This window comes from Pongo abelii, chromosome 11 (genome assembly GCF_028885655.2).
Source record: "Pongo abelii isolate AG06213 chromosome 11, NHGRI_mPonAbe1-v2.0_pri, whole genome shotgun sequence".
In the NCBI taxonomy this organism is placed as follows: Eukaryota; Metazoa; Chordata; class Mammalia; order Primates; family Hominidae; genus Pongo; species Pongo abelii.
This window is the reverse complement of record NC_071996.2, coordinates 136800433-136826055: the sequence shown is the minus strand read 5'-3', so window position 1 is coordinate 136826055 and position 25623 is coordinate 136800433. Positions and strand designations below refer to the sequence as shown.

The 25623-nt window shown below is 43.6% G+C and overlaps 1 protein-coding gene and 2 non-coding genes across 6 annotated transcripts in view; all 3 read right to left on the bottom strand.

Annotated features, from left to right (window-relative positions):
- Window positions 1-254: 254 nt before the first annotated feature.
- The window catches only part of ATG16L1 (autophagy related 16 like 1), a 43564-nt gene continuing 18195 nt past the window's right edge, over window positions 255-25623 (bottom strand). For 2 of the 4 annotated variants that reach the window (XM_054548635.2, NM_001132285.2), the window contains 13 exon segments: window positions 25544-25609; window positions 22552-22638; window positions 21825-21881; window positions 20819-20921; window positions 17905-18010; window positions 14417-14487; window positions 12864-12935; window positions 5936-6056; window positions 5557-5662; window positions 3634-3783; window positions 3478-3525; window positions 2555-2656; window positions 255-1654 (listed from right to left, as the gene is read on the bottom strand). In XM_054548635.2, coding sequence (XP_054404610.1) covers window positions 1561-1654; window positions 2555-2656; window positions 3478-3525; window positions 3634-3783; window positions 5557-5662; window positions 5936-6056; window positions 12864-12935; window positions 14417-14487; window positions 17905-18010; window positions 20819-20921; window positions 21825-21881; window positions 22552-22638; window positions 25544-25609 — 1183 coding nt within the window. In that variant the 3' untranslated portion in view covers window positions 255-1560. 4 annotated transcript variants of the gene reach the window in all.
- On the bottom strand, window positions 6976-7240 carry LOC112132483 (small Cajal body-specific RNA 6). Its single transcript, XR_002914249.1, has one exon. It is a non-coding gene; the product is annotated as a small Cajal body-specific RNA 6 (non-coding RNA).
- LOC112132484 (small Cajal body-specific RNA 6) lies at window positions 19596-19871 on the bottom strand. The gene has a single exon (XR_002914250.1). It is a non-coding gene; the product is annotated as a small Cajal body-specific RNA 6 (non-coding RNA).

Genomic DNA, 25623 nt, shown 5'->3' with positions numbered 1-25623 from the left:
CTTCTACTGCAGCCGGTAACGTTCTGAAGAAACATCTTTCCAATGTCCGTTAGGATTTGCGCGACATGAAACTGGAACACTGGTGTTTACAGAGAGTGATACTTTGTGGAATGGAGCTTACATGATGAACGAAAAAAGACCGCTAAAAAGTACCAGCCGTTATTTACAAATAACTACCAGGTAAACAAAGAAATCACTTTCTTTCCCCTTTCTAAGGATAAGGGAGAATAAAATAATCACCAAGAGGCATGGAGTTTGAAAAGTATATAACAGATTTCTTTATTATTATTTACAATCAAGTTCTGTTGGCCAACATAATGAAATAAATAAAAGATGTGCCCTGGCGTGTGAATGTCAACTCTCCTTGACTTAAGTTCTCTGAAGGGCAAATTGGAAAGCGGTGATCAGGCAGGAAAGAGAAGGCAGGTGGAGGCCAGGACCATCGGTGGGAAGGCCGCCTGACTCCTCTCTCACCGGCTCTAGCACTCACATCCCCAAATGTCCAGAGAACAAGCATGGAAGAAAAAAATAAAGTGCAAATTTAAAAGTGATAAAAAGGGTGTTTCACACACCCAATGAACTAAAACTTTATACACAGGTAAAATGGTAAAGATAAATGTTTTTCCTTGGCCTTCATCACAACCCCTGAAACGGAGAGATGGCGCTGCTGTGCTTCTGAGCCTAGGCTTCTTGCACTAAAGAACCAAGGGCATCACACACAGGCTTGGCAGAGGGGCCGTGGCCAGAATCACCAGCTTCAGACAAATATGTTGGAGGTCTCGAATCCCTTGGCACCCCTAAGCATGCAGTGTGCACCCACCTTCTGGGTGTCTGCAGATCGATACAGGAACACATCCTTACCTCTGCAGCAAACCCATTTCTGTGGAAAAGATGTTCACACATCCTCTCCCACCTCAAAAAAACAAAAAACCATTTTTTAAAGCCAGAGATTTTTAAATATGTCGAATCTTGTGGGGGAAAGAGAGCCAGAAAGCTCTGAAGAACAGTGGAAGAGATATGAGGACATTTCAGCAGTAATGAGACACATTCATGCAACCCACCAGGGAGGGGTCTGTAGTCTGGGAGTTTCCGTTAATCCAATGCTTAAAGTGAGTTCACTGGGCAAACGACCCCAAGGTGTTGGGACATGCGTTAGGCCAGAACCGACTTTGGAAGGACGAGAGAAAGCACAGAGAACACCACCTTGATGTGGGGGCTGTTTTTGGCACTGCCGTTGGTGAGGAGGCCCAGCGGGGCCCTGTGCTCCCCCAAGTGAGGTATGGAAGGTCAGAGCTAGTAGTGTTTCCCAAGGCAAGAACCTGAGCCTCTGCTAAGTGACCGCAGCGTCAGGTTTTTTCAGTGTTCTTCTTCCAGGCCAAGAGAGACCTCAGTCAAATCTTCAGAAATCCCGTTCATGGCAAAGCTACAGTGCCACATAGCTTGAGCTTCTCTGGGAGGTCCATGCTATACCCAGCACATCACCTGCCAGGACAGGGCTGCAGGAGCCCACGTGCTTCTTCTGAGGAGGGCACTGGGGTCCTCCCAGCCCTGAGAGCCCCGTCAATACTGTGCCCACAGCACAGCTTTGCATCCTTTGTCCACACTGACAACGTGCAAGCCAGAGGGCGACCACGCCACCGCATTGATGGATGAGCTTCAAAGGAGAGATCAGAAAAGCACCAAGTTTCAGAACATTTGGGATGAGATCTTAGTAAACCAAACACCAGAAGCTTGTGCATTCGGGGAGTCCTAATTTTTCCAACTTCCATTTTACTCTCTGGCACGGTGCCCGCGGCAAGGCAGGAGCTCACTAACATGCAAAAGACCTCGGAAAAAATCCAGTGGTGTACTTAATTAAGTCATGCTGGGATGGAGGGAGTTTGGCCCCTTCGGCAGTCAGGCCTTATCGCACTCTCCCTGAGAGAGGAGCTCTGAGTGAGCTGGAAAGACAGGACACATGCCTCTGAAGAGCCAGGCAGTGGTGATCAGCACTGGTTAGGTCTGGGAGCAGTTGCTGCTGCCCAAGGACAGGGAGAGAAGGTTCTGAAGGAAAATGGTATCTGGGTTCCAACTAGCAGGTGGGCTTGTGTGGGCAGAACAAAGCTAGGAAAAAGGGGGTCTGGGGCCTGCCTATCAGGTGGAAGATAAAAGAAGGTGTGTGGAGATCAGTGTTTAGGACACGTCAATGCACCGAAATGCACTGACAACAGGGACTTCCAAGGGAGACAGGGAGGCAGAAAGGAAGGAGAGTAGAGAAGAGGAAGGAGACACAGAGGACGTGGGACATAACCAAAGAGACAGGGATGTGTTTCTATAACCCTTTCTCCAGCGGCTGCCACTCTAACCGCTCTACCTGGCGTACTCTGTAGACTGTGGCCTGCTGTGCTGTGTGAGTGGCCCCAGCTTCTCTCCACTGACTTGGCTCAGCCAGCTGAGCAGGGGGGCGGACAGGGCCCTCACAGCGCCGACTGAGGTCTAAACCAGATGACCCCTGAGATGAAGTCAAAGGCCTTGCTCACAATGCAACGGGGGGCTGAGACAGGGTTCGTCTTACCTGTGCTGCTTTGAAAGAACCTTTTCCACTTTCCCTGTGAGCACACTCCAGATATAGAGAGAGCCCTCAGCAGAGCCTGCCGCCACGTAACTGCCATCAGGGCTACAGAAGACAGTAAGAAAAGAAAGGTTGTCAATTCCCCACCCCCAATTCAGCATCTCTGTGGCCTTTTTCCCGAGAAGGAATGTTTGTTCTTCACTGATGACCACTCCTGTGTACCCAGACCTCAGAATGTGTGCTAGTCATGGCCCTTCCAGCCAAATCTGCTTTTCCCCAGTATTTCAGCCCCGTCCGGCTAATGAAGAGTGGCATCACATTACTTCTTGAGGCTCCAAGTCCTTAACTATCTACAGACTTCAACAAAACAACATATAGGGAGATCGAAGCCAACCTCCATATAGCTAAGGGTTTCAGCCCATGGACTGCCTTGTTACATGCGTCAAAGAGAGGAGGAAAGAAAAGAAGCATCTTAGCAACTGAGCCTGGAAAGGTATTTGGAAGAAGCATGATACATGGAAGAAGGGAACAAGCAGCAGAAAACTGCAGACCACCTGTACACCCTTCTCCAAAAAGCCTTTTCAGTCCTGCCCCAGGCCCACAGCCACTCCTGCCCTTTTCTAAAGGCTCTCCAACAGCTCTTACGTGAATGAGTGATGAGAAGTGAACCTAATGGGCTCACCCACATCAAAGCAACCAGCCAACTGTTACTTTTTGGTACAACACGTTCGGTTCATGTAATCACAAAAGGAACACTGGAAAGGAAGAGACAATAATGGTGGCCTGCAATTATGAACTTACAGGCACACTCCTGGAAACATAGGTTGGGCACTGAACAAAATTTAGCTCTATATCCCCAGTGGGAAAATGCCCATGCAGGACTCTTTGTGATGAACCAAATTGGCGGGGGGTGGGTCACTACTAACCTGAAGACAACTCTGGTCCAGTCAGAGCCACACTTGAACCCAGGTGCACTGAAACAAACAACAGGGCACTGTCACTGAGGGGGCTCAGGCCACGCAGCACGTAAGAGAGCAGGGCTGGGCCTCTGGTCTTCATGCAACCAACACATCTTCAGTTACCTGAACGTCTGCTTGATAGCATTTGTTCGGAGATCGATAACTTTTAGCAAGTCATCACGGGAGCAGCTCAGGAGCTCAGTCCTTTCTGGGTTTAAGTCCAGGGCAGTAATCTTTCCCAACAGCTCCATCTCTCGAACTATGCTCTCTGATCTAAGAGGGAGAACAGATTTGAGAAATGTAACGTAGGCCAGAACTACTACACATCATCCCGTGGAGGAAAAAAAAGGCACTGCAATTCAACTAGCACCCAACGCTCTGCCAGCGCAGTCAATGTGTTCTCAGTCCTCTAATAACCTGTGACTGCTTTTCTTACTTTCCCATCAATAGACCCTAAGACAGTTGTTCTCAGACTAGAACTCTGAAGTTGGTAAGAATTTCCTCATCCGTTTTTGGAATGACAACAATCGCCAATCAGTTTCTGATCAGCATGAGCTAAGTAGGGCTACTATCCAATTAGTATTATTTTCAGTGATGTGATTTCAACTTTTGGATAAAGTTGGCAAAGAAACCTGCATTAGTGGGCCTGGGCTGCCTTTTAAGTGTAACTCTAGCCTCTTGCAGGTTTTCTGCCCTATTCAGTGTGGCTCTGTGGCCCTCCACCTCTAGATATGGGGCCAGGAAAACCAGGGCAGAGCCACGGCCCTATGCACCTCCTTCTTCTTCTCTGTGCTCCGGCCGATGTCCAGGTTGGCTAACAGCCACCCTGGGCAGGGCCCTGTTGGTGACATTCATAGCCAAAGGGGGTGCTGACCTGTTCTCTGATGATTTTGTTGTAGGCTTGCAATGAAACCTTTTTCTACCTCCCACCTTAACTAAGCAAGAATTTATCTTATTGTTGTTAAATATGCAGCTTGAAGCAAGCCACTCCACTTCCTTGGGACTCAGGGTCTTCACCTGTCAAATTATGGGATGGACTAAGAGACTTTGAACATCCAACTTAACTCTCAAATTCCATGTTTCAAGTTCCAATTTCAGGTTTTAAAAGCAAACTAAAGATCATGGATAAAATGTGAAGTGGTGTCCAGGAACCATGAGTATTGTCAGGACTTTCTGGTGCCATGCTGTGTTTCAAAGCATCATCTATCACCACGGGCCCTGTACCCCCGCCCTCTCTACAACCCTGCTGGGAGGCTGTCTGCATTTATTCTCCATCCTGTCTTCCCCTTCCTCCAACCTGTGAATAAGCCCTGTCCAAATTCTCCTTCAAATAGATTCCCTCCTCCACATGTTCCTCTACTGACTTGAACTTAGGTTCTTATCAACTCTATTGGTTTCCTGTTCCCTAATATGCCCTCTCAAAATGCCACCAAAGTCATCTACTAGACTCCTGCAAAGCAACCATTTCCTTGCTAAACACCCAACGACTTACAAGATCGAGTGATTTGAAAATGGCTTATCAAGCCTGTGGCAACCTGATTTCAACCCATCATAGCCACCTCACTGGCTTCTGCCCTGTTTCCTGCTCACTTGCCATGTATCAGCCACCAGACACACACTCAAAAGTTTGAGTGGCTTTCCTGCCATGTGAATCCTACTCACGTCTCCGGAGAAATCTCGAGAGGCATTCTTTAACACACTTGGACAAAGGTACCTGCCTCTACTTCAACACACTAGTCACTGACTTTTGTGTCTGCCTTCCCTACTACAGTTTAAATTACCTAAAGGTAGAAAGAGTATCCTGTTTGCCTTTTCTTACCTGCCAGCTGGTGAAGGGCCTAGCACTCACTGCGTGCTCAATAAATGACTGCTAAGCTCCACAGTCTACTTCATGGGAAAGAATAGCCAAGTGTTAATAAGCTAACACTATACATGTACTGAAACCCATTTCTGCCATGTCCTGATATCTTAAAAGCACAACCCATGTACACAACCATCACTGTGGAGACCCTTATATGCCTCCTGTTAGGCGCTTGGGTATCATACCGAATGTCCCAGAAACGAATTTTCTTGTCAAAATGTCCACTCATTACACATTGCTCTGTGCAGACAATATCATTGCAACTGGATCCTGCAAACACTGTCTTTATGCCTGCAAGAAATGCAAACATCATTAATCAAGCAGAGGCACCAACGTGGCTGTTTACATAATGCTGCTACCCTCTAACCACGGACTTGTCAGAGTTACTCACTTAAATGAAGCTTTAAACAAGAAAAACTATCACTACTCTCAGTGCCCCTCTAAACATGAAGCCAGATCTGAAATTCAAACTATATTACATAAATGCAGGCTCTGACGTGCAAACACACACCTCCACACTAACATCTAAGCATACACACAGACAGAGAGACTGAATTTCCTCACAGACTTTGCTGCGTAGATCCCAGAGTTTGAGAGTCCGGTCGTGACTTCCTGAGACAATCCGCGCATTGTCCAGCAGGAACTTAGCAGACAGCACTTTCCCACTGTGTCCCGTGAGTGTGTGCTAGGAGAGAGAACACAGCCAGGGTGAGCCTCAGGGCGCCAGGCCCTGCCTATGCTGGCAAAGTATCCACAGCATCCTTACCTCCAGAGTCAGAGTGTCAGACCACCCTGAGATCTGGCCAGGAACACTCAAAGCGATAAGACAGCAAAGGAAAAAGAAACAGGTCAGGCACAGTGACTCACACCTGCAATCCCAGCACACTGGGACGCCAAGGTGTGAGGACTGCTTGAGCCCAGGAGTTCAAGACCAGCCTGGGCAACACAGTGAAACCCCCATCTCTACAAAAAAATTTTTTAAAAATTTGCAGGGAGTGGTGGCATGCGCCTGGGGTCCCAGCTACTTGGGAAGCTGAGGCAAGAGGATTGCTTGAGCCTGGGAGGTTGAGGTTGCAATGAACTATGATAGTGCCATTGTACTCCACCGGAGTGACAGCAAGATCCTGTCTCACACACACACACACACACACACACACACACACACACACACACATCCCAAACAGGATACGATGCCACAATTTCATCCACTGAGTCTTATCCGGAGGCCATGTATTTCATAGGAAGCCTGTCTCTGCGTGTTGGCCAAAGGTGAGGTATCAAGACCGAAAGGATAAAACTCCCGCTAAAAATAACATTAAAAACAAAAATTCAACATCACTAGGACCAAGCTTCACGTGCTCCCCATCCTCAATCTTGAATTTGAAATCAGCTCTACCACAGATACCTGCTGTACTGTTTTTGTAATTTTTCTGTCTGAATTATATCAAAAAATTTTTAAAGCCTCGATTTTGCCCCATGCTGCTGAAAGTCAGTTCCATATTTAAAGTCAGACTAGACAAGGTCACCACAGGCATAATTTACAAAAGGAAACATCAGGACTCCTGATGTAAACAATTAAAACCCCTGGGGGATTTTCAATCAGAGGTCTCAGCTTGAACAAGTCAGATCATAGCCACAGATATCAGCACTCCCAACAATCAAATCCCTTTGTGACTAAGCTGTTGGATGCCAACCAGTGTCTTCCCTGAGCTCACGGAGGAACACAGAATGAGGGACATCATGGAGTGTCAGCTGCCCTTCTGTCCATCACAGCACTTCTGAAGCGCGATGGAGGAGAGGCAGCTGGGGATAACTGGGATGCTGGGAGGGGATCTGAGGACTCAGACCTTTTACCATTCATCATTGACCTCTATGCAGCGCACGATCAACATTTTTCTATGTGTGAAACACCAGAGGTTCAGAAGGTATTCACTGATGTTTTCTTTCTAATTAGAAAATGCAAGGGTGCGCCAAGTGGCTCACACTGGTGATCCCAGCACTTTGGGAGGCCAAGGTGGGAGGATTGCTTGAGCCCAGGAGTTCGAGACCAGCCTGGGCAAAATAGTGAGACCCTCATCTCTACAAAAAAATTTGAATTAGCTGGGTGTGGTGGTATGTACTTATGGTCTCAGCTGTTACAGGGGAGGCTGAGGTGAGAGGATTGCTTGAGCCCAGAAGGTCGAGGCTGCAGGGAGCCCAGATCATGCTACTGCACTCCAAACCTTAGGTAGTCCCAAAGATGAGACCTCATAGTTCAGGGTTAGATTTTTTGTGTTAACATTTTTGAAACCAATCTTTCCTCTATTTTCAGTGGGGTTAACTCCACTTTACCACAGAAACAAAAACTTAAGGCCACATATACTCCCCTCTCTTCTTCAATGAGGGAAGCTTGCATGAGTTCTCAGACTGCCTTATCCCACATTCAAACCTCTGAAACTGGGACAGCATCTTACAACTGCTGCCAGTCGGGTGCCGGCTGTGCTGCGGTTGTGTGAAAACCTCCTACTGATCCTTCTGTAAGATCAAGAAAGCTCCAGTAACAAAGCCTACACTAGATACAGTCCATGAATAATGATTCCATTCAATATAAAACATCCACTCTGCACAAATCATGGGGAGAGACAAAACTTGGGTAGGCTACTTCTTAAATTCTATATTTTTTTTCTTTTTTGAGACGGAGTTTCGCTCATCACCCAAGCTGGAGCGCAGTGGCGTGATCTCAGCTCACTGCAACCTCTGCCTCCAAGGTTTAAGTGATTCTCCTGCCTCGGCCTCCTGAGTAGCTGGGACTATAGGCGTGCACCACCATGTCCAGCTAATTTTTGTATTTTTAGTAGAGACGGGGTTTTACCATGTTGGCCAGGCTGGTCTTGAACTCCTGACCTCAAGTGATCCACCTGCCTCGGCCTCCCAAAGTGCTAAGATCACAGGCATGAACCACTGTGCCCGGCCTTACATTAAATTCTTAATAACTATTTTATTAAAATTTCAAATTTGTATTTATATTCACTATCTGTTTCTTTCTTAATGTTAAGAGTAAAATCACATTTCACAAACACAGAGAAGAAAAAGACATTGCTCATAAGTGGGATATGGCAAGTACAGATGATCCTCAACTTATGATGGGGCCAGTCCTGACAAACACATTGTAAGATGAAAATACCCTACACTGGGGACCATCTGTATGTTCATTTTTACATACTTTACAGGAACATGTTAATCTTTACACAATTATACTCTTCCTAAAAATTTATCCATTGCTCTTTTAAGCTTATAGCGTAAGCATTTTTTCATGTGATAGCTGAAAATTCATGGGCTTTGGGGTTCTGCTGATTTGAACACCCTGGATCTCTGTAACATCTGTGAACAGGAAACATCCTTGTGCTATCTTAGTATGGACTCAACAACATGAATGGGATCAAATCTCTTCCTTGTTGCACCTCCCTTTCTTTAAGAGTCTGTCACAAATGCTGTTGCAGTGAACATTTATGAGCACAGAGCTTTCTTCTCTTGACTTATTTCCAGCAATGAAACTGCTGAACTAACGGAATAAGGGAAAGGGACGTTGTGTTTCTTGGCTCCTCGTATGTATTGTCAGCTTGCTCTTTACAATGTTTCGGCTTCTGCTCACCTTATTCTCAGTGAGAATAAGCTGGAGCTGCCTGAAGCTGACTCACTGTCTCGGTGCTTCCAGTGGTATAGAGCTGGGCCTCCTACAGGCATTCATTCACCTCTATCATTTATAGAGTCCTTTGAAATGGATCAGATTTAAAATTCTTATATCCGTTAGGTGTTTCTGAAATTTATTTTTGTGATTAACACCACTCTTAGGTTTCATCTTCTACTTTTAAACAGGGATTAACAATAGAGGGGCAGCGGGTTTAGATGTCATCAAGGCCGCGGACTCAAAGTCGGGAGGCTTCAAGATTTCTCTGCTCCACTGGGCTCTGCACAGACTCTCTCTGTGCCTCATGGCAGATAACGAGTGCCGACCCCTATTTCTAAACACAAAATTGCTCATTCAGATAACAACTTAATCATGCAGCTAACATAACACCAACCAAAGACAACTGATTCCAGAAGAATGCAGAACTCAAAGAGGAACATTCCAAACAGAAACCATCACCTAGCAGCCATAGCCAATCCTCACTGTGGCCACTTCACCACACCACGAGAGAAGTGGGCATGGGGGTTCTCAAGCAAGTTCCTCAAGTCAAATCTTACCGAGCAGCCAGGCAGTTTTGTACTGACTTTAGGTTTTTAACAGAGGCATCACAGAGGACTCCTTTCAATGCCAGGTCGTTTCTAGGGTGCATTTACAAAAAGGATGTTAAAGCAAGCACTCAACCAGCTGCTTCTTGTTTGCCAGTCTCTCCCAACACCATTCCCTTGTCGTATGAGCAAAGAAGATACCAAACAGGGCATGGATGTCTATGAATTTCACAACATAGATGAATGGATTCCTGTCCTCCAGTACCATCTGTTAACTGGGGTCTAAAAAAAAGCCAGCACTCCCTAGAATAAGGAGCCTATTTTACTTTCTGGAACTTGGTAAGGTTTTCAGGAGAGTTCTCTGGGTACAGGGAATCTGCTGAAAAAGGCCTCCCAATCTTCACACATTTACCAAGGAACAGGACAAGGTTATGAGCAGGCCAGAAACTCAAAAGCCAACTAGTCCAGCACAGGAGGCTCCTGCCCCAGCACGGCATCATCAGAAGCAGCAGCCCAGCAGCCTGTGCCGTGCTCCAGCATACTGAGAACATTTCCCCAGTGAGATCTGTGTGCCAGCTCAATGTTATGACCTTCATCTGTCAGTCTAGCTCCCTGCTCTAGGTCCCCTTCTTGTTATTTCTGACCCAAAGGCTGATGCCCACCTGTACAGGACTCCTCTTTTGCCAACTAAAAAATATCATCCTGCACTACTGGTTGACTCAACTTCTTCCTCTTTTCCTCTAAGGGACTATCATTAAAAAAAAGGCTGTAGGCCCCTCTTCAATAACTGGTCAGTTTTACTGTATCTCAGTCTAGAATAAAAGATCAATGGTTAGATAAATCACAGTATGCCACAGGATGGATTAGAAGGTAGCCATGAGTACTGGCTAGGCCATCTTTTCCATGTGTACAGTATGGAACTACAGGGCTTCAACTGAACCTGTTCAAGCATCTGAATTGATGTGCCCTGTGGCAGGCTCTCTAGCAGCGCACTTCCCTAGTTCGTCATTAAGACAAGAACATAGGCTCCTCAGCTCTCACAACATGTCCTTGTCATCATCAGGGCTCATTATTTTGCATGTTTGGACCTGGATCTTCTTTTAATTGTGAATTAAGAATGACTACCCCTGAGGTATTGGCTAGCATCTAATACTAATAATCTATACAACCCTCTCAAGAAAATCACCAGAAACCCACCTAATATACTATTCTACTACAGCTCCTCCACCTCCCTTGTAGATTTAAGAAATTCATCTGGGCCAGGCATGGTGGCGCACGCCTGTAATCCCAGCACGTTGGGAGGCCAAGGCAGACAGACCACTTGAGGTCAGGAGTTCAAGACCAGCCTGGCCAACATGGGGAAACCCTGTCTCTACTAAAAAAACACAAAAATTAGGCCAGGTGCAGTGGCTCACGCCTGTAATCCCAGCACTTTGGGAGGCCGAGGCAGGTGGTTCACGAGGTCAGGAGATCGAGACCATCCTGGCTAACACGGTGAAACCCCATCTCCACTAAAAATACAAAAAAATTAGCCAGGTGTGGTGGCACGTGCCTGTAGTCCCAGCTACTCAGGAGGCTGAGGCAGGAGACTGGCATGAACCTGGCAGGTGGAGCTTGCAGTGAACTGAGATCATGCCACTGCACTCTAGCCTGGGCAACAGAGTGAGACTCCATCTCAAAATAATAAATAAATTAAAAAAACAAAACAAAATTAGCCGGGCGTGGTGGCGGGTGCATGTAATCCCAGCTGCTTGGGAGGCTGAGGAAGAAGAATCACTTGAACCTGGGAGTCAGAGGTTGCAGTGAGCTGAGATCACATCATTGCACTCCAGCCTGGGCGACAGGCTCCATCTCAGAAAAAAAAAAAGAAAAAAGAAATTTAGGCCAGGCATGGCGGCTCACGCCTGTAATCCCAGCACTTTGGGAGGCCGAGGTGGGTGGAACATGAGGTCAGGAGTTCAAGACCAGCCTGGCCAAGATGGTGAAACCCCCATCTCTACTAAAAAAATACAAAAATTAGCTGGGCGTGGTGGTGCACGCCTATAGTCCCAGCTACTCGGGAGGCTGAGGCAGGAGAATTGCTTGAACCCAGGAGGCGGAGTTTGCAGTGAGCCAAGACTGTGCCACTGCACTCTAGCCTGGATGACAGAGCAAGACTCTGCCTCAAAAAAAAAAAAAAAAAAAAAGAAATGTAACTTGCTGGGCACAGTGGCTCATGCCTGTAATCCCAGCACTTTGGGAGGCTGAGGTGGGCAGATCCCTTGAGGTCAGAAGTTTGAGACCAGCCTGGCCGACATGGTGAAACCCCATCTCTACTAAAAATATAAAAATTAGCCATGCCTGTAATCCTAGCTACTCAGGAGGCTGAGGCAGGAGAATTGCTTGAACCCAGGAGGCGGAGGTTGCAGTGAGGTGAGATCACACCACTGTACCCCACACAAGAGCAAAACTCCATCTCAAAAAAAAAAAAAGAAAAGAAAAAAAAATTCATCTTAACATTACTTCCTCTGTTTTTGGTGTGGGTTGACACACAAAAACGGCTTGTGTTAACTTTTTTAAATTTTTTTTAGTAAAATGCCTACTAATGCCAAATTCATCCTCCATTGTATCTTTCAATAGCTTGTATTTAATAAGCTTATGTGATGATTCCTTCAGGCTTATGGGGAAAAAAAATGTCTGCAAATTAAGTTACATGCTTCACCCTCCGTCCCCCGCCCCAATAAAAAATGATACAACCAAGTTTTGGTCTCTCTATCGGATGCCAAGAGAATTCTCGGCAAGTTTTGGTTCAAATGCAGCTTTCCTCAACATCCAATCATTTCTCCCTGCTCTGACACCTGTCTCCTCTTTCTCACCTTGGAGTTTTTGTTTCAGAATTGTCTTATCCCGATGATACATCCATTTGTACTTCTATATTCCACTTTACTCTGTGAGGTAATTAGGTTTTAGAGCCCACAGGAATCATAATGCACATGCTGTTGCTAAATCCTGTGCCATTAAGCCAAAACTGCTATCTACCAAAGTATCTAGTCCTTACGAAGAGTATTCCAAGGTTTTCATGCAAATGTGAGGGTCCCATTGCAAATATTTTGAAACTGAGTCTTGGACAAAGAGTATAAAGTGGAAACACAGATTTCCCCAAGGAGGAAAGGAAGGGCAGGGTGAATCAAGCATGATTTTCAGGAAAACAAAGTCCCCTAATTAAGCACCTGCCAGTTTGTGCCTTGATAACAACACATGAAGTTTGGAGATTGCACTAACTTTCTTAACTGGGTCTTACCCGTAACCGATAATCATCCACAGTCCAGATTCGGCTTGCAAAATCATTTGAAGCTGCTAAGAGGTAAGATCCCTGTGGGAATAAAGAAGAGGAAAACCAATTTTTAGCCAAATCAGAGGAATTAAGTTCACGTGATATAAATTCTCCAATAATCAAGTACAAGAAGGTTTAGATGCTTTAAACTATACACCCAGCCTGAATAGCAGCTACTGTCATGAGTGTGCTTCAACTCGCCAGTGTCCTTCGAGTTCAGACCTTTTTTTTTTGAGCTTGCTCAATTTCACTGGAATATTGCAGACACCTCAAGCTCAAAATGGAACTCAGCCTTCCCTACTCACTTTTCCCTTGGCAACCTTCACTAGCAGCAAATATTAACAAGTCAGAAACCTCAGAGGCACCCTTGACCCTCTCCTTGCCTAATCTCCCAACTCTCACTCTGGGAACTGTTCATCTTCAATGTGTCGAGCCTGGTCCTCTCCTCTCTCCCCTATTGCCTCAGCCCCCACCTGGGCCTCCTGCATCTCTGCAGAAGCACTGAACGCACGGGCCACTGCAGACCTGCTTCCTCCAATCCAGTCTTCAACACTGTCACAGTTATACCACAATTTAACACCACACCCATTTCTAAAAATCTCTCAAGTCTCCACATGGCTTTACAGAAGTCTAAACCTTTCAATACAACATACCCTCATTTTCCAACCTTATTTCCTTATCATTCCCCAATTAAATTCAAGGAGCAGTTATTTAGAACCTAATAGGCACTGTGCCAGGTGCTGGGGATACAAAGATGATTAACGCCCAGACACTTGTCCTCAGGTAGTCAGCTCTCAGCTTAGTAAAAGAAGCAGATACAGAATACGTTTGCACAAGATGCTGGGAACATAGACACTCAGCCCACCCAGGAATGTGAAAAAGGCTCCCCAGAGATGACAATCAAGATAAGGACTCTTGGTAGATGAGGACGTGGCCTTGGCCTCACCCAGTCATCACCTCCACCCAAGCTCCTGCACCCGCCCAGCCCAACCTCCTCTGCTCCCTCTGCCTGCGGTGTCCGTCCCCGATTTTTTGCCTCTGACCTTTGATTATCTTTAGATCTGCTTTAAATGCCTTACTATGGCCCCTAACCCTTGCCCCAGAAAGAGCTACTCTCTCATCAGTATTTCCTTTCTACTCCACACACATCTCAGCCATAACTCAGCACAACGCTTTGCAGTTTAATGCTTTCCCATCACTCTCATTTAGATGGCGAATCTCTGAGGGTAGAGACCACGCTGGCCCCTGGAGTACAGCATCTATACACTCAAAATACAACTATTAAGGGAAATTATACAAAGTACTGAGTAACATCACAAGCCTAATGCGTGAAGCAGAACCCAAGGGTTTATCAGAGTTGATACAGCAATTAACCCTAACTTCCATCTTTCTTTAACAGGGATTTGACTTAAGATACAGAGAATGGCAGAGAAATCGGGTAAGTTATTTTATAATTTCAAGAACCGAATGTCTTAAATTATTTCTAAAAACCTCTAAAATCATAGCTATTTGATACTTACAGCACTATCAAATTCAATGCTTGTAATTCCTGCATTACTGCCAGATAGGGAACCCTTGAACTCACATTTTTCTGTATAAAAAGAAAAAATTAGGATGACGGGAAGTTAAATAAAGCCAATAAATACATTAAAACACGGCACTGAAATACAATGGAAGCCAATTACACTGCTGAAACAATAGCTATCCTGTACCTTTACAGAATCAAACAAAATAGCAGGACAAACAGAATATGAGAGATAAAAGATACTGCCAGTTTCTAAGAGCAATGCAAGTCTAAGTGGACACTGACCCCAGTATCTTGCATGTGTGTTCTGTTCTTTAAGAAATGTAGTTATTCATTCTCTTGAGAAAAACAAAGTGTAGGAATTTATAAACCATGTCAATCAAACTAGAGACTGGGTTTATTCAGTTCCATTATTTCTCAGTAAATTTTAAAAACTTATGTACATAAATCTTTGGGTCAATCAGTATTTGTGCCAACTTAATAACTATCACTTTTGTAGAAACTGGCAGTCAATCTCCGGATCCACGGTGTGGTAATTTTCATTAAGGTGTGAAAAGAAATTGTGTTAGTTATATTTAAATGACTAGTCATTAGAATACCAGTCAAGCTAGTTTGGAGTTTCTGGAATTTGCCCTCATACTTTATCTCCATGAACCTAAGATCCTGGCAAGCGAACTAAGTGCCAGCACCTCCCGTCCCTCTACACAGCTCTCCCTCACCAACAGAGCCACTGTCCACTTTATCTACTCTGCTTCCAGACAGCCTGGCCACCCACACGCAAATTTCAGTAACGGGCAATCCCAAAACGGGAAGAGCAAAAAGCTCAATGATTTGATTAAATTCCTTTTAAAAGGGTAACTTAAGGATGATCCACACAGATAAGCTAGGAATTAAGGAACCATTGTAATCATATTTGTAAAAGAGGGACACAGAACAGAAAACATTTCAACACATTTTTATCTTATTCCGTACTTCTAAGTAGTAAAAATAATGATTGGAGCCAGATATCAAGGTGACACGAATACTGGTTTGAAGCTGTCATGTACATTCAGGCCACACTGTTAACCTGGTTGATGAACCTCTCCTCTGAACTCACTTGCAAAATACAGCATATTTAATGGCTTTTTCTGGATCCTCGCTTTCTTAAGATTTTCAAAAGGGTTGAAAAAGGCTAGTATTCACTAAGATTTTCCTTTAGATGAAATCTTCACAGATAAAAATATTAACTGCAAATTCTAAGAAATATCTCTTTGGCTTATGCTTAAAATACTGGTCTATTTGCTTGGCACTTAACACAGTGCCGAAATGTAAGAAGTGACCAAAAAATTAATGCTATTCAATATGAGAGATTGATCTCAAAAGAACAAAGCCATATTAAAACTCTTAATTATCTACAAGGTACGGGGTTGGGGGCGGGGGGTGCTATGTCAACAGCATTTGTATAATTCCCAGTGGAACTTCTGCTTTGGAGAGAATGAGCAAAAACAGATGTTCCCACTGGGTAGAAAGTGTGATTCTTCTGATATTCTAAAAGGATGAAAAAACAGGACCCTCAAACTATTTCAGAAAAGGTCTCTTGAACTTGGCCTCTTCCAAGATTCAGTAAATAAATATTAGCCAAGAGGAAAAATATTATAGACTGAAAAAGGTGTTTGTAGAAGAAAGGCCCTATACAAAACTGTAAGAAATGCTGCCAAACATTCTGCTATTTCTGCAGATTAGGTAGAAACTTGATTTTATTAACACAAATTATGTGCTTGCACAAATTATGTCAGTATTAACTTCAACTGATGTTCGTTTCCTTTTCAGCAGCAAAAAGGTTACTAGAATTAAAAGTTGGTACCTCTAATTCTCTTATAGGTGTTTTTACTGACCAAGGAGTAAAACAAAAATACTTCTAGTGTTATTTTTATTTAAATCTCAATGGCATAATCAAAACAGACCGTTTACTTTGATTTTACAAATCAAATTCCCTAAAATTTCCTTTTTTTAAAAGACACAGGGTCTTGCTCTGCTGCCCAGGCTAGAGGTACAGTGATGTGATCACAGCTCACAGCAGCCTCTCACTCCTGGGCTCAATTGATCTTCCCACTTCAGCTTCCCAGGAAGCTGGGACTGCAAGTGCATGCCACCGCACCCAGCTACTTTTTAATATTTTTTTTGTAGAGACAGGGTCTCACTTTGTTGCCCAGGCTGGTCTTGAACTGCTGGCCTCAAGCAATCCTCTTGCCCCAGCCTCACAAAGTGAAAATTTCTTATGATTTGTTTTTATTATTGTTTTCTAATAGCGTCAGCCATTATCATTCATAAGCTAAATGTTTCTGGGCAAAATAGCAAATTTTAGTATGCTTCAATGGGCTGTAACTGGAGTCCCTTTCCTGAAAATCAAAGGCCGGGGCAGATAGGAGGGGTGCTTTACTAATAACCTATTCTAATAAGTTGCTCCTGCTCTAATAAACCTTAAAAGCAGTACCCCTAAGATTTTTCAGTTGCTAGAGAAGGCTACAGTAAGAAGAGCATGGAATTTCAAGTCTTCTGACCTGCATTAGTCCTAGTTCCACCACTCCCTCACCACAGAAATCATTCACTAGCCATGTAAATCACATAGTGTCTGAGTTTTATTCCCTTTATCTGTGAAATGGCACAACCTCTACTGTTCTAACCACACAGGGCTGTTAACAGACAAAATCACTTTGGAGCTATTTATTGCTGGACAGGGATAATGTATGTGTTGCAACCACGGACACTTGACAAAGTGGTTCCTATTAAAAACCTTAAGCCTTATTCTTTGGCCTTACTTTAGTAAAAATAGATGCATATTTAACTGAATCTTGAAAATGTCAAAACTGGGAAATGCCCAGCTTCAGATTTCTAAGAGATGGTTTCATTAACTTCCATTTTCTGTTTTAATGCCATCCATCTCTGAGCATCCTAAAAGTCCAAAGAGACTGAGTCTTGATCTAAGGGCCCTTGTCTGATACACTGTTAAATACATCTTTTCTAGGTAATACGCCTCTGTTTTCTCAAGCTTAGACATGACTCCAATCATTTCTTCCCTAGGCTATTGCCATTGTCATTAAATGCATCAACCACAGCTTAATGTATAGTTTAATTGTAGAATCCATGATCATAAGACTTATTTTCCTCATAAAAACGGTACTATTTTGCAAGATGCTCTGATTGGTATACACTTGAGAAAAATTACAGAAACCTTACTAACATAAACATATCCATAACTTAACAGTATTTTGTGATCACTACTTAGAAAATGATAGCAAATATCCACTTGGATGTAAAGAATAACTGAGAGGTACAATGCTTTGGTCAAATGATCCCTTACATAAAATGTATGTTTTGAGAAGATGAACAATTCACAGTGCCCGAAAGCAAGGTCAACCAGACGCCAGCAACACAGCTTCTTTCTGTGGTGCAAGGGTGCATCATCTCAAGTTTTCAGTCTGAGATCAAGCAGCAGGCTCTCACCTCCAAATACTTCCCAAAGCTTAACCCTGCGGTCCATGCCTCCGGTGGCCAGTAACCGGGAACCTGGACTGAACTGCACAGCATTGACTTCCCCATCATGTGCATCCTGCAAGAGAAGCACCCTGTGTCAAACCCAGTCATTCTCATCCCAAGAGCTCAAGATGCACGAACACTCAAAATGCCTAACTCATGGGGAAACACTCATCCTTAAAGACAGGTGGAGCCAATCATAAACTAAACTGGACTCCTAGCCCAGGTCAACTAAGATTCTATTATCATTTTATTCTTCTAGTTACAGTTGCATTAGAGTACAGCGCAACCTTCTCAAAAAGTACTCAAAATCCGTGTAGACTGTTTAAAGTTGGTCCTTGCATTAATTTCATTTGTTCTAACAATAATGGCCTATAGTTATCTTAATAGTTTAAAAGTAAACCTAGAATTAATTTTGGTCCAGACTGAGTTAATACTACTTATTGATCTACTAGTAATTACTAATTAACTAATAATATTAAATACTACATATTTAAATAATGTATAGCACATGGCCTCTCATAATACAGCTTTCACAATGAGTCCTAATGTAAGTAGATGGCAAAAACATCAATCTGTGTTATAATGGAATTCTACGTAGTTCTTTCTGGAAACATTATGGGACTAGTGTGTACTGGCAGTGTGACCTCTGCCAAGTCTCTGAAATCTCAGTTTGCTCAGCTCCAGAAAGGTTTTTGCAACCCAGAATGGTGCCTGCTAATGAGTAAGCCTTAGATAAAAATGACAGTCGTATTTTAGGAGAATTTATATTCTTCACAGGGAAATTTCTGATACTGGCATAAACCCTGGCAAAAGATGGTACTTATGTTCAGGATGAGAAAGAAAACCAAGTAAAAAAGCATCCTGGCTGGGTGCAGTGGCACACATCTGTGATCCCAGCACTTCGGGAGACCGAGGTGGGCGGATCACATGAGCTCAGAAGTGGGCGGATCGCATGAGCTCAGAAGTTCAAGACCAGCCTGGGCAATGTGGCAAAACCTTGTCTCTTAAAAACTAAAAAACAAAAATTAGCCAGGTGTGGTAGCACATACCTATCGTTTCAGCTACTCGAGAGGCTGAGGTGGAAGGATTGCTTCAGCCCAAGGTTGAGGCTGCAGTGAGCTGAGATTGTGCTACTGTACTCCAGCCTGGATAACAGAGTGAGACTCAGCATCCCATTCTAAAATGGGAAAAGGGAATAATCGAAAAATTCACTATACTCTCTTAAGAAGATTACGGGCAGTGAAATATTTTTGGATGAAATATAATGCCTAGAATTGGCTTCAAAGTGCTCCAGCATAAGTGTGGGGGGAAGAGATACTGCGTATGTTTGGAAATTTCTATAATAGAGAGGAAAAGAAAGACTAGAAAACATAGACTATCAATATGAGATTGTTAAGTAGATAATCACTTGTCTAAAAGGTCACTTGGGGAAGAGAATATGTGATATTTACATTTGCTTGGGACTAAAAAAATAAGATGCTTGAAGTATCACGAAGAGAGTGACTATTAACAGGCTGGGCAACAGGCATCACTTTGGTAATTTCATTTTCCACTTTGCCTCCCTCTTGTGACCCACTGCTGAAAAGTATGACAGGCGACCAAACCTTTTACCCCCATGAAATTTCCTTTTCTTTTTTATGGTTTCTTTCTCCTTAGGAGGTCTCAGATTGAAAACTTGAGATCATGCACCATCACACCCATGACTGCCACTCATCAGTCTCCTGTGTAACTGGTTTTGTTGGATACTTGTCAGCTGTGAACCGATCACTCTCAGAAACACACACTGACAGAATCCCAAATTATCAGCTGCTCCATGATCCCATACACATGACTTAAATGTGACGGGAGGGAAAAAATGGGCTGCTGGGAGTTGAGGGCAACAAAGGGACTGTGACATTCAGTGCAATCAGACCTTTTACCAATCATCATCGACCTCTGCAGGCGCCCGGTGCATCATGAATCATAGGAGTGGAGTGGGACTGGGAAGGGGCCTTGATGCGCCCCATCCCAACTCCTCCTCCAAAGCGGAACTCTCTTTACAACAGTCAAGGCAGTTCATCACTCAGCCAGTCCACTGTGTAACTAGCAAAGTCCCTCCTTATATCTGGAACCCAAAGCTCCCACCATATAAATTCCATCCCATTTTTACGGCAAAATCTTCCCTGCTTTGAAAGCTGGCTCCTTTCACTCACCCGCTGCCAGTTATTAGGCCAGTATTGGAGTCAGTCCAACTCTCCAGGTTCTGTTCTTTGTGCTCTGTTTCCTACCCTCCTCATGCTTTGACAGTTCCGAACCAGGTACTGAATGTTTCCCCAGGCTGGTTCCATTTCTGCTCAATTACCCCAGCTGGGACGCAAACTACCTGCTAGTACTAGGACCCAGCTCTGAACTCCGGGTGACAGCCCTGGTATCCATCACAGTGGCTTCTGCCCCGGCCTGCTTCCAATCACAGACCCCTAATGGTTGGGAGTCATACAGATAGGGGTATAATTCATGAAACCAACAGCTGTCCTACTGAACTTCCATAATAGACCACTAACTGGCAACTCACTCTAAACTGGAGCCAATTGGTGACAATAATTATATAAATCCCTCTCCCATTTTTCACCATCCCTAATTACTTTTCCTTTGCCCCATCCCTCATGCTACCAATCCTTTCTCAGTCAGTTCTGCCATTACAGAGGATGGTTGTAACAAATTTTGTCCTCTGAAACTAAGCAAAATATATCAATTTCTCACAGCTGACAGAGCCAACAGGTGGAAAGGCTTGATATAAGTAAAACAATGGAACACTTAGCTGCAGGCATAGAAAGGACCCTTTAATTGCCAGGCTCTGTTACCATATCAAGCGCGGTGGGGTTTGGGGCTGAAGCATACTTACGAACACACACAAGGCAGTAGTTGGTACCCTCACTTCTTTACCAGAACCAGGATGAGTATCCACATTGTCCTGGGGGACTGGGAAGGAAGAGACAGAGCGTCTCCTAAGAAATAACATAAAGACAAATATTAGACAGGATTGCAGAGGTTTACTGCTCATTAAATTGTTAGAAAGGACTCGAAGATGACCTTGCTTAAGCAGACTGCCTCTGTTGATAGCCTGTCCCTTCTAGATTCTTCAAACTACAGAACAATTCACAAAAAAATCAAAAGCACCCTCACTCAAATGAGAAAGAGAGCCAGCACATGCCTTACTCTCCTGCACACTAACCTGTGGACTCCAAAACCCAACAATGAAAAGCAATCCTGAACAACTGCTTACCCAGTCAATAAGCTGCTGGGAAACTTTCCCAACTTAATGTAACAGCTAGCTCAGAGGTAGTAGCTCTTTGGTATTTTTTGCAAAACTATTTTATTTCTATGCCTAGTTAGAATCAACCTCACCACTTGTGATCAATGTGGAGTCTAACGCATGCCAAAAGAAAGCAACAAGAGCATGAGTACTGTACAAAGTGTTCACCCTGGCAGCCCTGCTCTGAGGGCTCCCGGCATTCCTAGGAACATGCAAAGCATCCTGGTTAGCACGTGAACATCTGATGACTGAGGGCAGTGAAGCGGTGATCGGCATAATTGTTAAGGACCCACACTCACATGCTGGACTAAAAGAGGATAATAGTTTCACCTGGCAGCATCAGAAGAAGAATGATGTCCCAAAAGGGGAGACTCGGACAGACTAAAGGGAAAGGCCAGAGATCAGCACGCAGCGAGATTAAGAGGAAAGGAAGTTGAGGAAAAAAGGAAGAAGCTAAATGAAAAGCTGATATTAAGGCACATGTATACTCTGCACCACTGAAACCTGGTGTACATTTAAAAAATAAAAATAAGTCATGTACATATACTTAGGTATACTTATACACATTTTAAAAAGGAAAGGTCTTCTAACCTACCCAAAGATATTAGTGATAGAATCCAGAAGGCCTCCAGCAGGCTGTGAGAGTCGCTTACTAAAGAGGAGGGGAGGATAGGTTTAAACCTTAGAAACATTTTGCCCAAATAATCAATCAATAAACAGCCCACAAAAACAGGTACCTGGGAATATGTTTCCCATGTAGTTCCCAAACCCCAGCCAAGAGAAACCCAACACAGTACCAAACTGCCAGAAAATAGTGGGAAGGGAAAAGGGAAAACCCAGCCTAGAAGTTTCAAAAGAAACAAGGTTCCCTGGTATTAAATTAATTTCCCTGGAAATAAAGCATTAGACAACTAACCTCACAATTCCTGGCTAACTAACTTCACAATTTCTGAGTGTTAGTAACCAATCCCCACTCTTGAAGGGCGGTGGGGTCTGGGGGAAGCCCTAGTAAGAATGAAACAGGATGATCTAAACCTAAACAATCATTCTGCTTAATAAGGTTTCACTGTCCATATTTTAGTAAGCCACTACATTTTTTTGAATTTAGAAGCATTTGAAGCCACCTGTGTTCTGCTTCCCTCCCATTAAGCAGAGGTGAACTGAGAAAGACTGGACACCTCTGTGGTGTGTTCGACGCTGGGTGTCCCAGCAAAGGGGTAGGGGGTTGGGTGCATCTGACTGCATTCTTTGTCATGTCCACAGATGTGCCTTCGTATTGCTCCTCAAGCTGTCTTTTCCCTGGCCCAAACCTGCCTACTTACGTGGCTGCTCTGCTGATGGCTCGCACAGGAGAGGTCTCTTCTGTGTGATCAGAGGTTTCATCCACGATGACCTCAATGTCATCATCCCTGGAAAGAAAGGCAAGAGATTCTTTGATTCTCCTGAACAGGAGCTCTGTGATTCATCTGTTCTGCAAATGCTAATGTCATTTTCTAGTTAGATCCTAAATCACTTGGCTATGACAGCAATGCGTTAAAGATTGTTTGGAGAAAAAGGAAGAGCTGCCATGTTCTGAACAACACTACAATAAACATTTAACCTGTTCAAATCAAATCCAGAATTTCAACTGAGAATAAATTTAAAAGTGAGCTTTTGATCCTTTTAGGTATAAACACAGTTCCCACTTGAAGCAATGAAATATGATCTGTTGAGTCTATAACCACATAACCAGTGCCAAAGTAGGGCATTCTATCAGCAGTCAGCATCACAGTTGAAGGGCTGCAGTACTCACCAAGCACAGTTCCCGTGACACAAGGGCTGAGGGATACCTAGGGTAGTTAGGGGTAGCAGCTATGGAATATAAGAAAACAACAGTGTAGGGAGAATTCAGGGAAAGAAGGGATGGCTAAATGGGCCATGAAATCAACAGCTGACTTAACCCAGTTTCAAATATTACTTTAATTAAAAAATAGAAAAGCAAAATTTAAACACTATGCATTTTTGACTCTGCGTATTTTATGCTTAAATACGTAGTGTCTCTGACATTAGGAGAGCCCATCACACTTCAAATGACAGAATCAAGTCATAGGACATGCTCCCTTTGCTGCTGTTTATCCCAGTGGATGCAAAGTACCTCTGGAATCCCCCTTCCTCATTTATATGGGCCACATCTTTCCTACTTGGAGGAGGGCAAGTAATTATTTTGGTCTTAATGACCTCCTACAGAGATGCAACCTTCATGGAGAAGTAAGATAATTAAATGTAATAACCCAAGATTTCATCACCTACTGTTTGGATTCATAAGAACTTGACAGAAAGATTTTTCCTTTTCAATAATTATCTGGATTAGGTAAATATATACTTAAGAACCTGTTACTAAGCAAGTTAAACCAGGTCAAAGTAAATTTATTTTCCTCAGCTATTTATTCCAGGACTATGTGTAATTATTGCACCACATTCTTGGCCAGGATGTAGAAGGGAATAAAGGCAGGTCGAACGAAAGAGGACAAGCCTGTGCTTTATTTTCTTGATTGGCTTTCCCAGCGATCTAGGTTTGTGAGAGTCACCTGTGCCCACACAAGGACGAGAGGAGAACTGCAAAGACAGGAACTGCAAATATGAGCTGAGCCTTTGACAATGTCCTGTTGAAAATAGAATTTTACGGTTGTAAGTACTTGCAACTGTGCTTAGGCCTGGGACCATAAGAAAACACTAGCATTTGCTAAGTTATCAAAACCTTTCAAAGATGTATGTCCTCTGACCCAGAAACTCTTTAGGGAAGCATAGAGATTAAGAACAGGCCTTAGGCGGGGCGCAGTGGCTCATGCCTGTAATTTCAGCACTTTGGGAGGCCAAGGCAGGTGGATCACCTGAAGTCAGGAGTTCGAGAACAGCCTGACCAACATGGAGAAACCCCATCTCTACTAAAAATACAAAATTAGCTGGGCGTGGTAGTGCTTGCCTGTAATCCCAGCTACTTGGGAGGCTGAGGCAGGAGAGTCACTTAAACCCGGGAGGCGGAGGTTGCGGTGAGCTGAGATCGCACCATTGCACTCCAGCCTGGGCAACAAGAGTGAAACTCCATCTCAAAATAAAATAAAATAAAATAAAAATAAAATATACAATAACATAACAGGCCTTTACAGCCCTGTGTTTGCATCCTACCTCGGCCCCTTCCTGTATGACCTTGGGCAGGATGCTCAACCTGTCTAAATTATCACAGTCAACTCGGTTATGCAAATGACACTTTTATAAGCTGTTATTTTGAAGAAACCAAATCTCATTTCCAGGTCAATTATTTATTTACTTTGTGGCTTGGGAAAATACAACTGAGATTAATCTTCCACATCTGAGAGTGCAGACACACACGTACCCTACACATCTAAAGCAAAGGCATGATATGGGAACCTTTGTTTCTTTATAAATTAAGACGTTAGTTGGTGAATGACTCCTAGTTGAATTTAAACCCCTCCACTTATAAGGAAGCAACCAACATTTTAAAAAATAGTGGACCAAAACTCTAAAACTATATTCCAAAACAAACATCCTAGAGCAAAGGAAACTCTTTTCTGCCACTATCAAAGCTTCAAATCTCAGAGAAGATACCCCACCTTAACTTGTAGGCAGATTAGGAAAAGCTCCAGAACTAGTTCTATGCCTTTTGTTCCAAGAGATCTTAGTTTTCACTTATGTTTCCACTTTAAGTTACAAACCAAAGAGAGCAAGGAGGGAAAAAACAAACAGCAACAAGAACAAAAACCCCACCGCAGCATTACACGGCAGGCACAGCTAAGAGGCACAAAACTGATCGTTCAAAGTGTCAACAGGAAATAGTGAGGCAGTAACGTGTACTGAGTGCAGGAAGTTAGGATTCACATTCATAGCTGATGAACACAAACTTTTTGGAAGGTTATTTGGTGATATGTTCCAAAAGCTTTGACCCATCAAATTTTATTTTCAATAATCTATCTCAAGTAAGTAATCAGAAATAGGGTCAAAGGCCATATCAGTGGATTATTTGTGAGAAATTAGAAGCCAGCAAAATACAATTAAAATGATATATGGATGTTAGTTCTGAGTGGTGGAAGAATTGTATGTTTTCATTTTCTTCCTTTAACATTTTTCTTTCTAAAATCTGTTAAGATGATTTTACAGAAATAAAAACATTAGAAGCTATGATCACACCACCGCACTCCAGCCTGGGCAACAGAGCAAGACCTTGTCTCAAAAAAAAACAAACAAAAAAACACAACAAAACTTTTAAGACAGCCAAATTCTCAGGAGCACAGTTTTGATTCATTTATCTTTACTTACTGTTCGACTGGTAGAGGTTCTTTTGCTGCTTCTGCAAGCTCTTTCTGCAGCCGGGCTTGCCGCCTCCTGTTAAAAAAAAA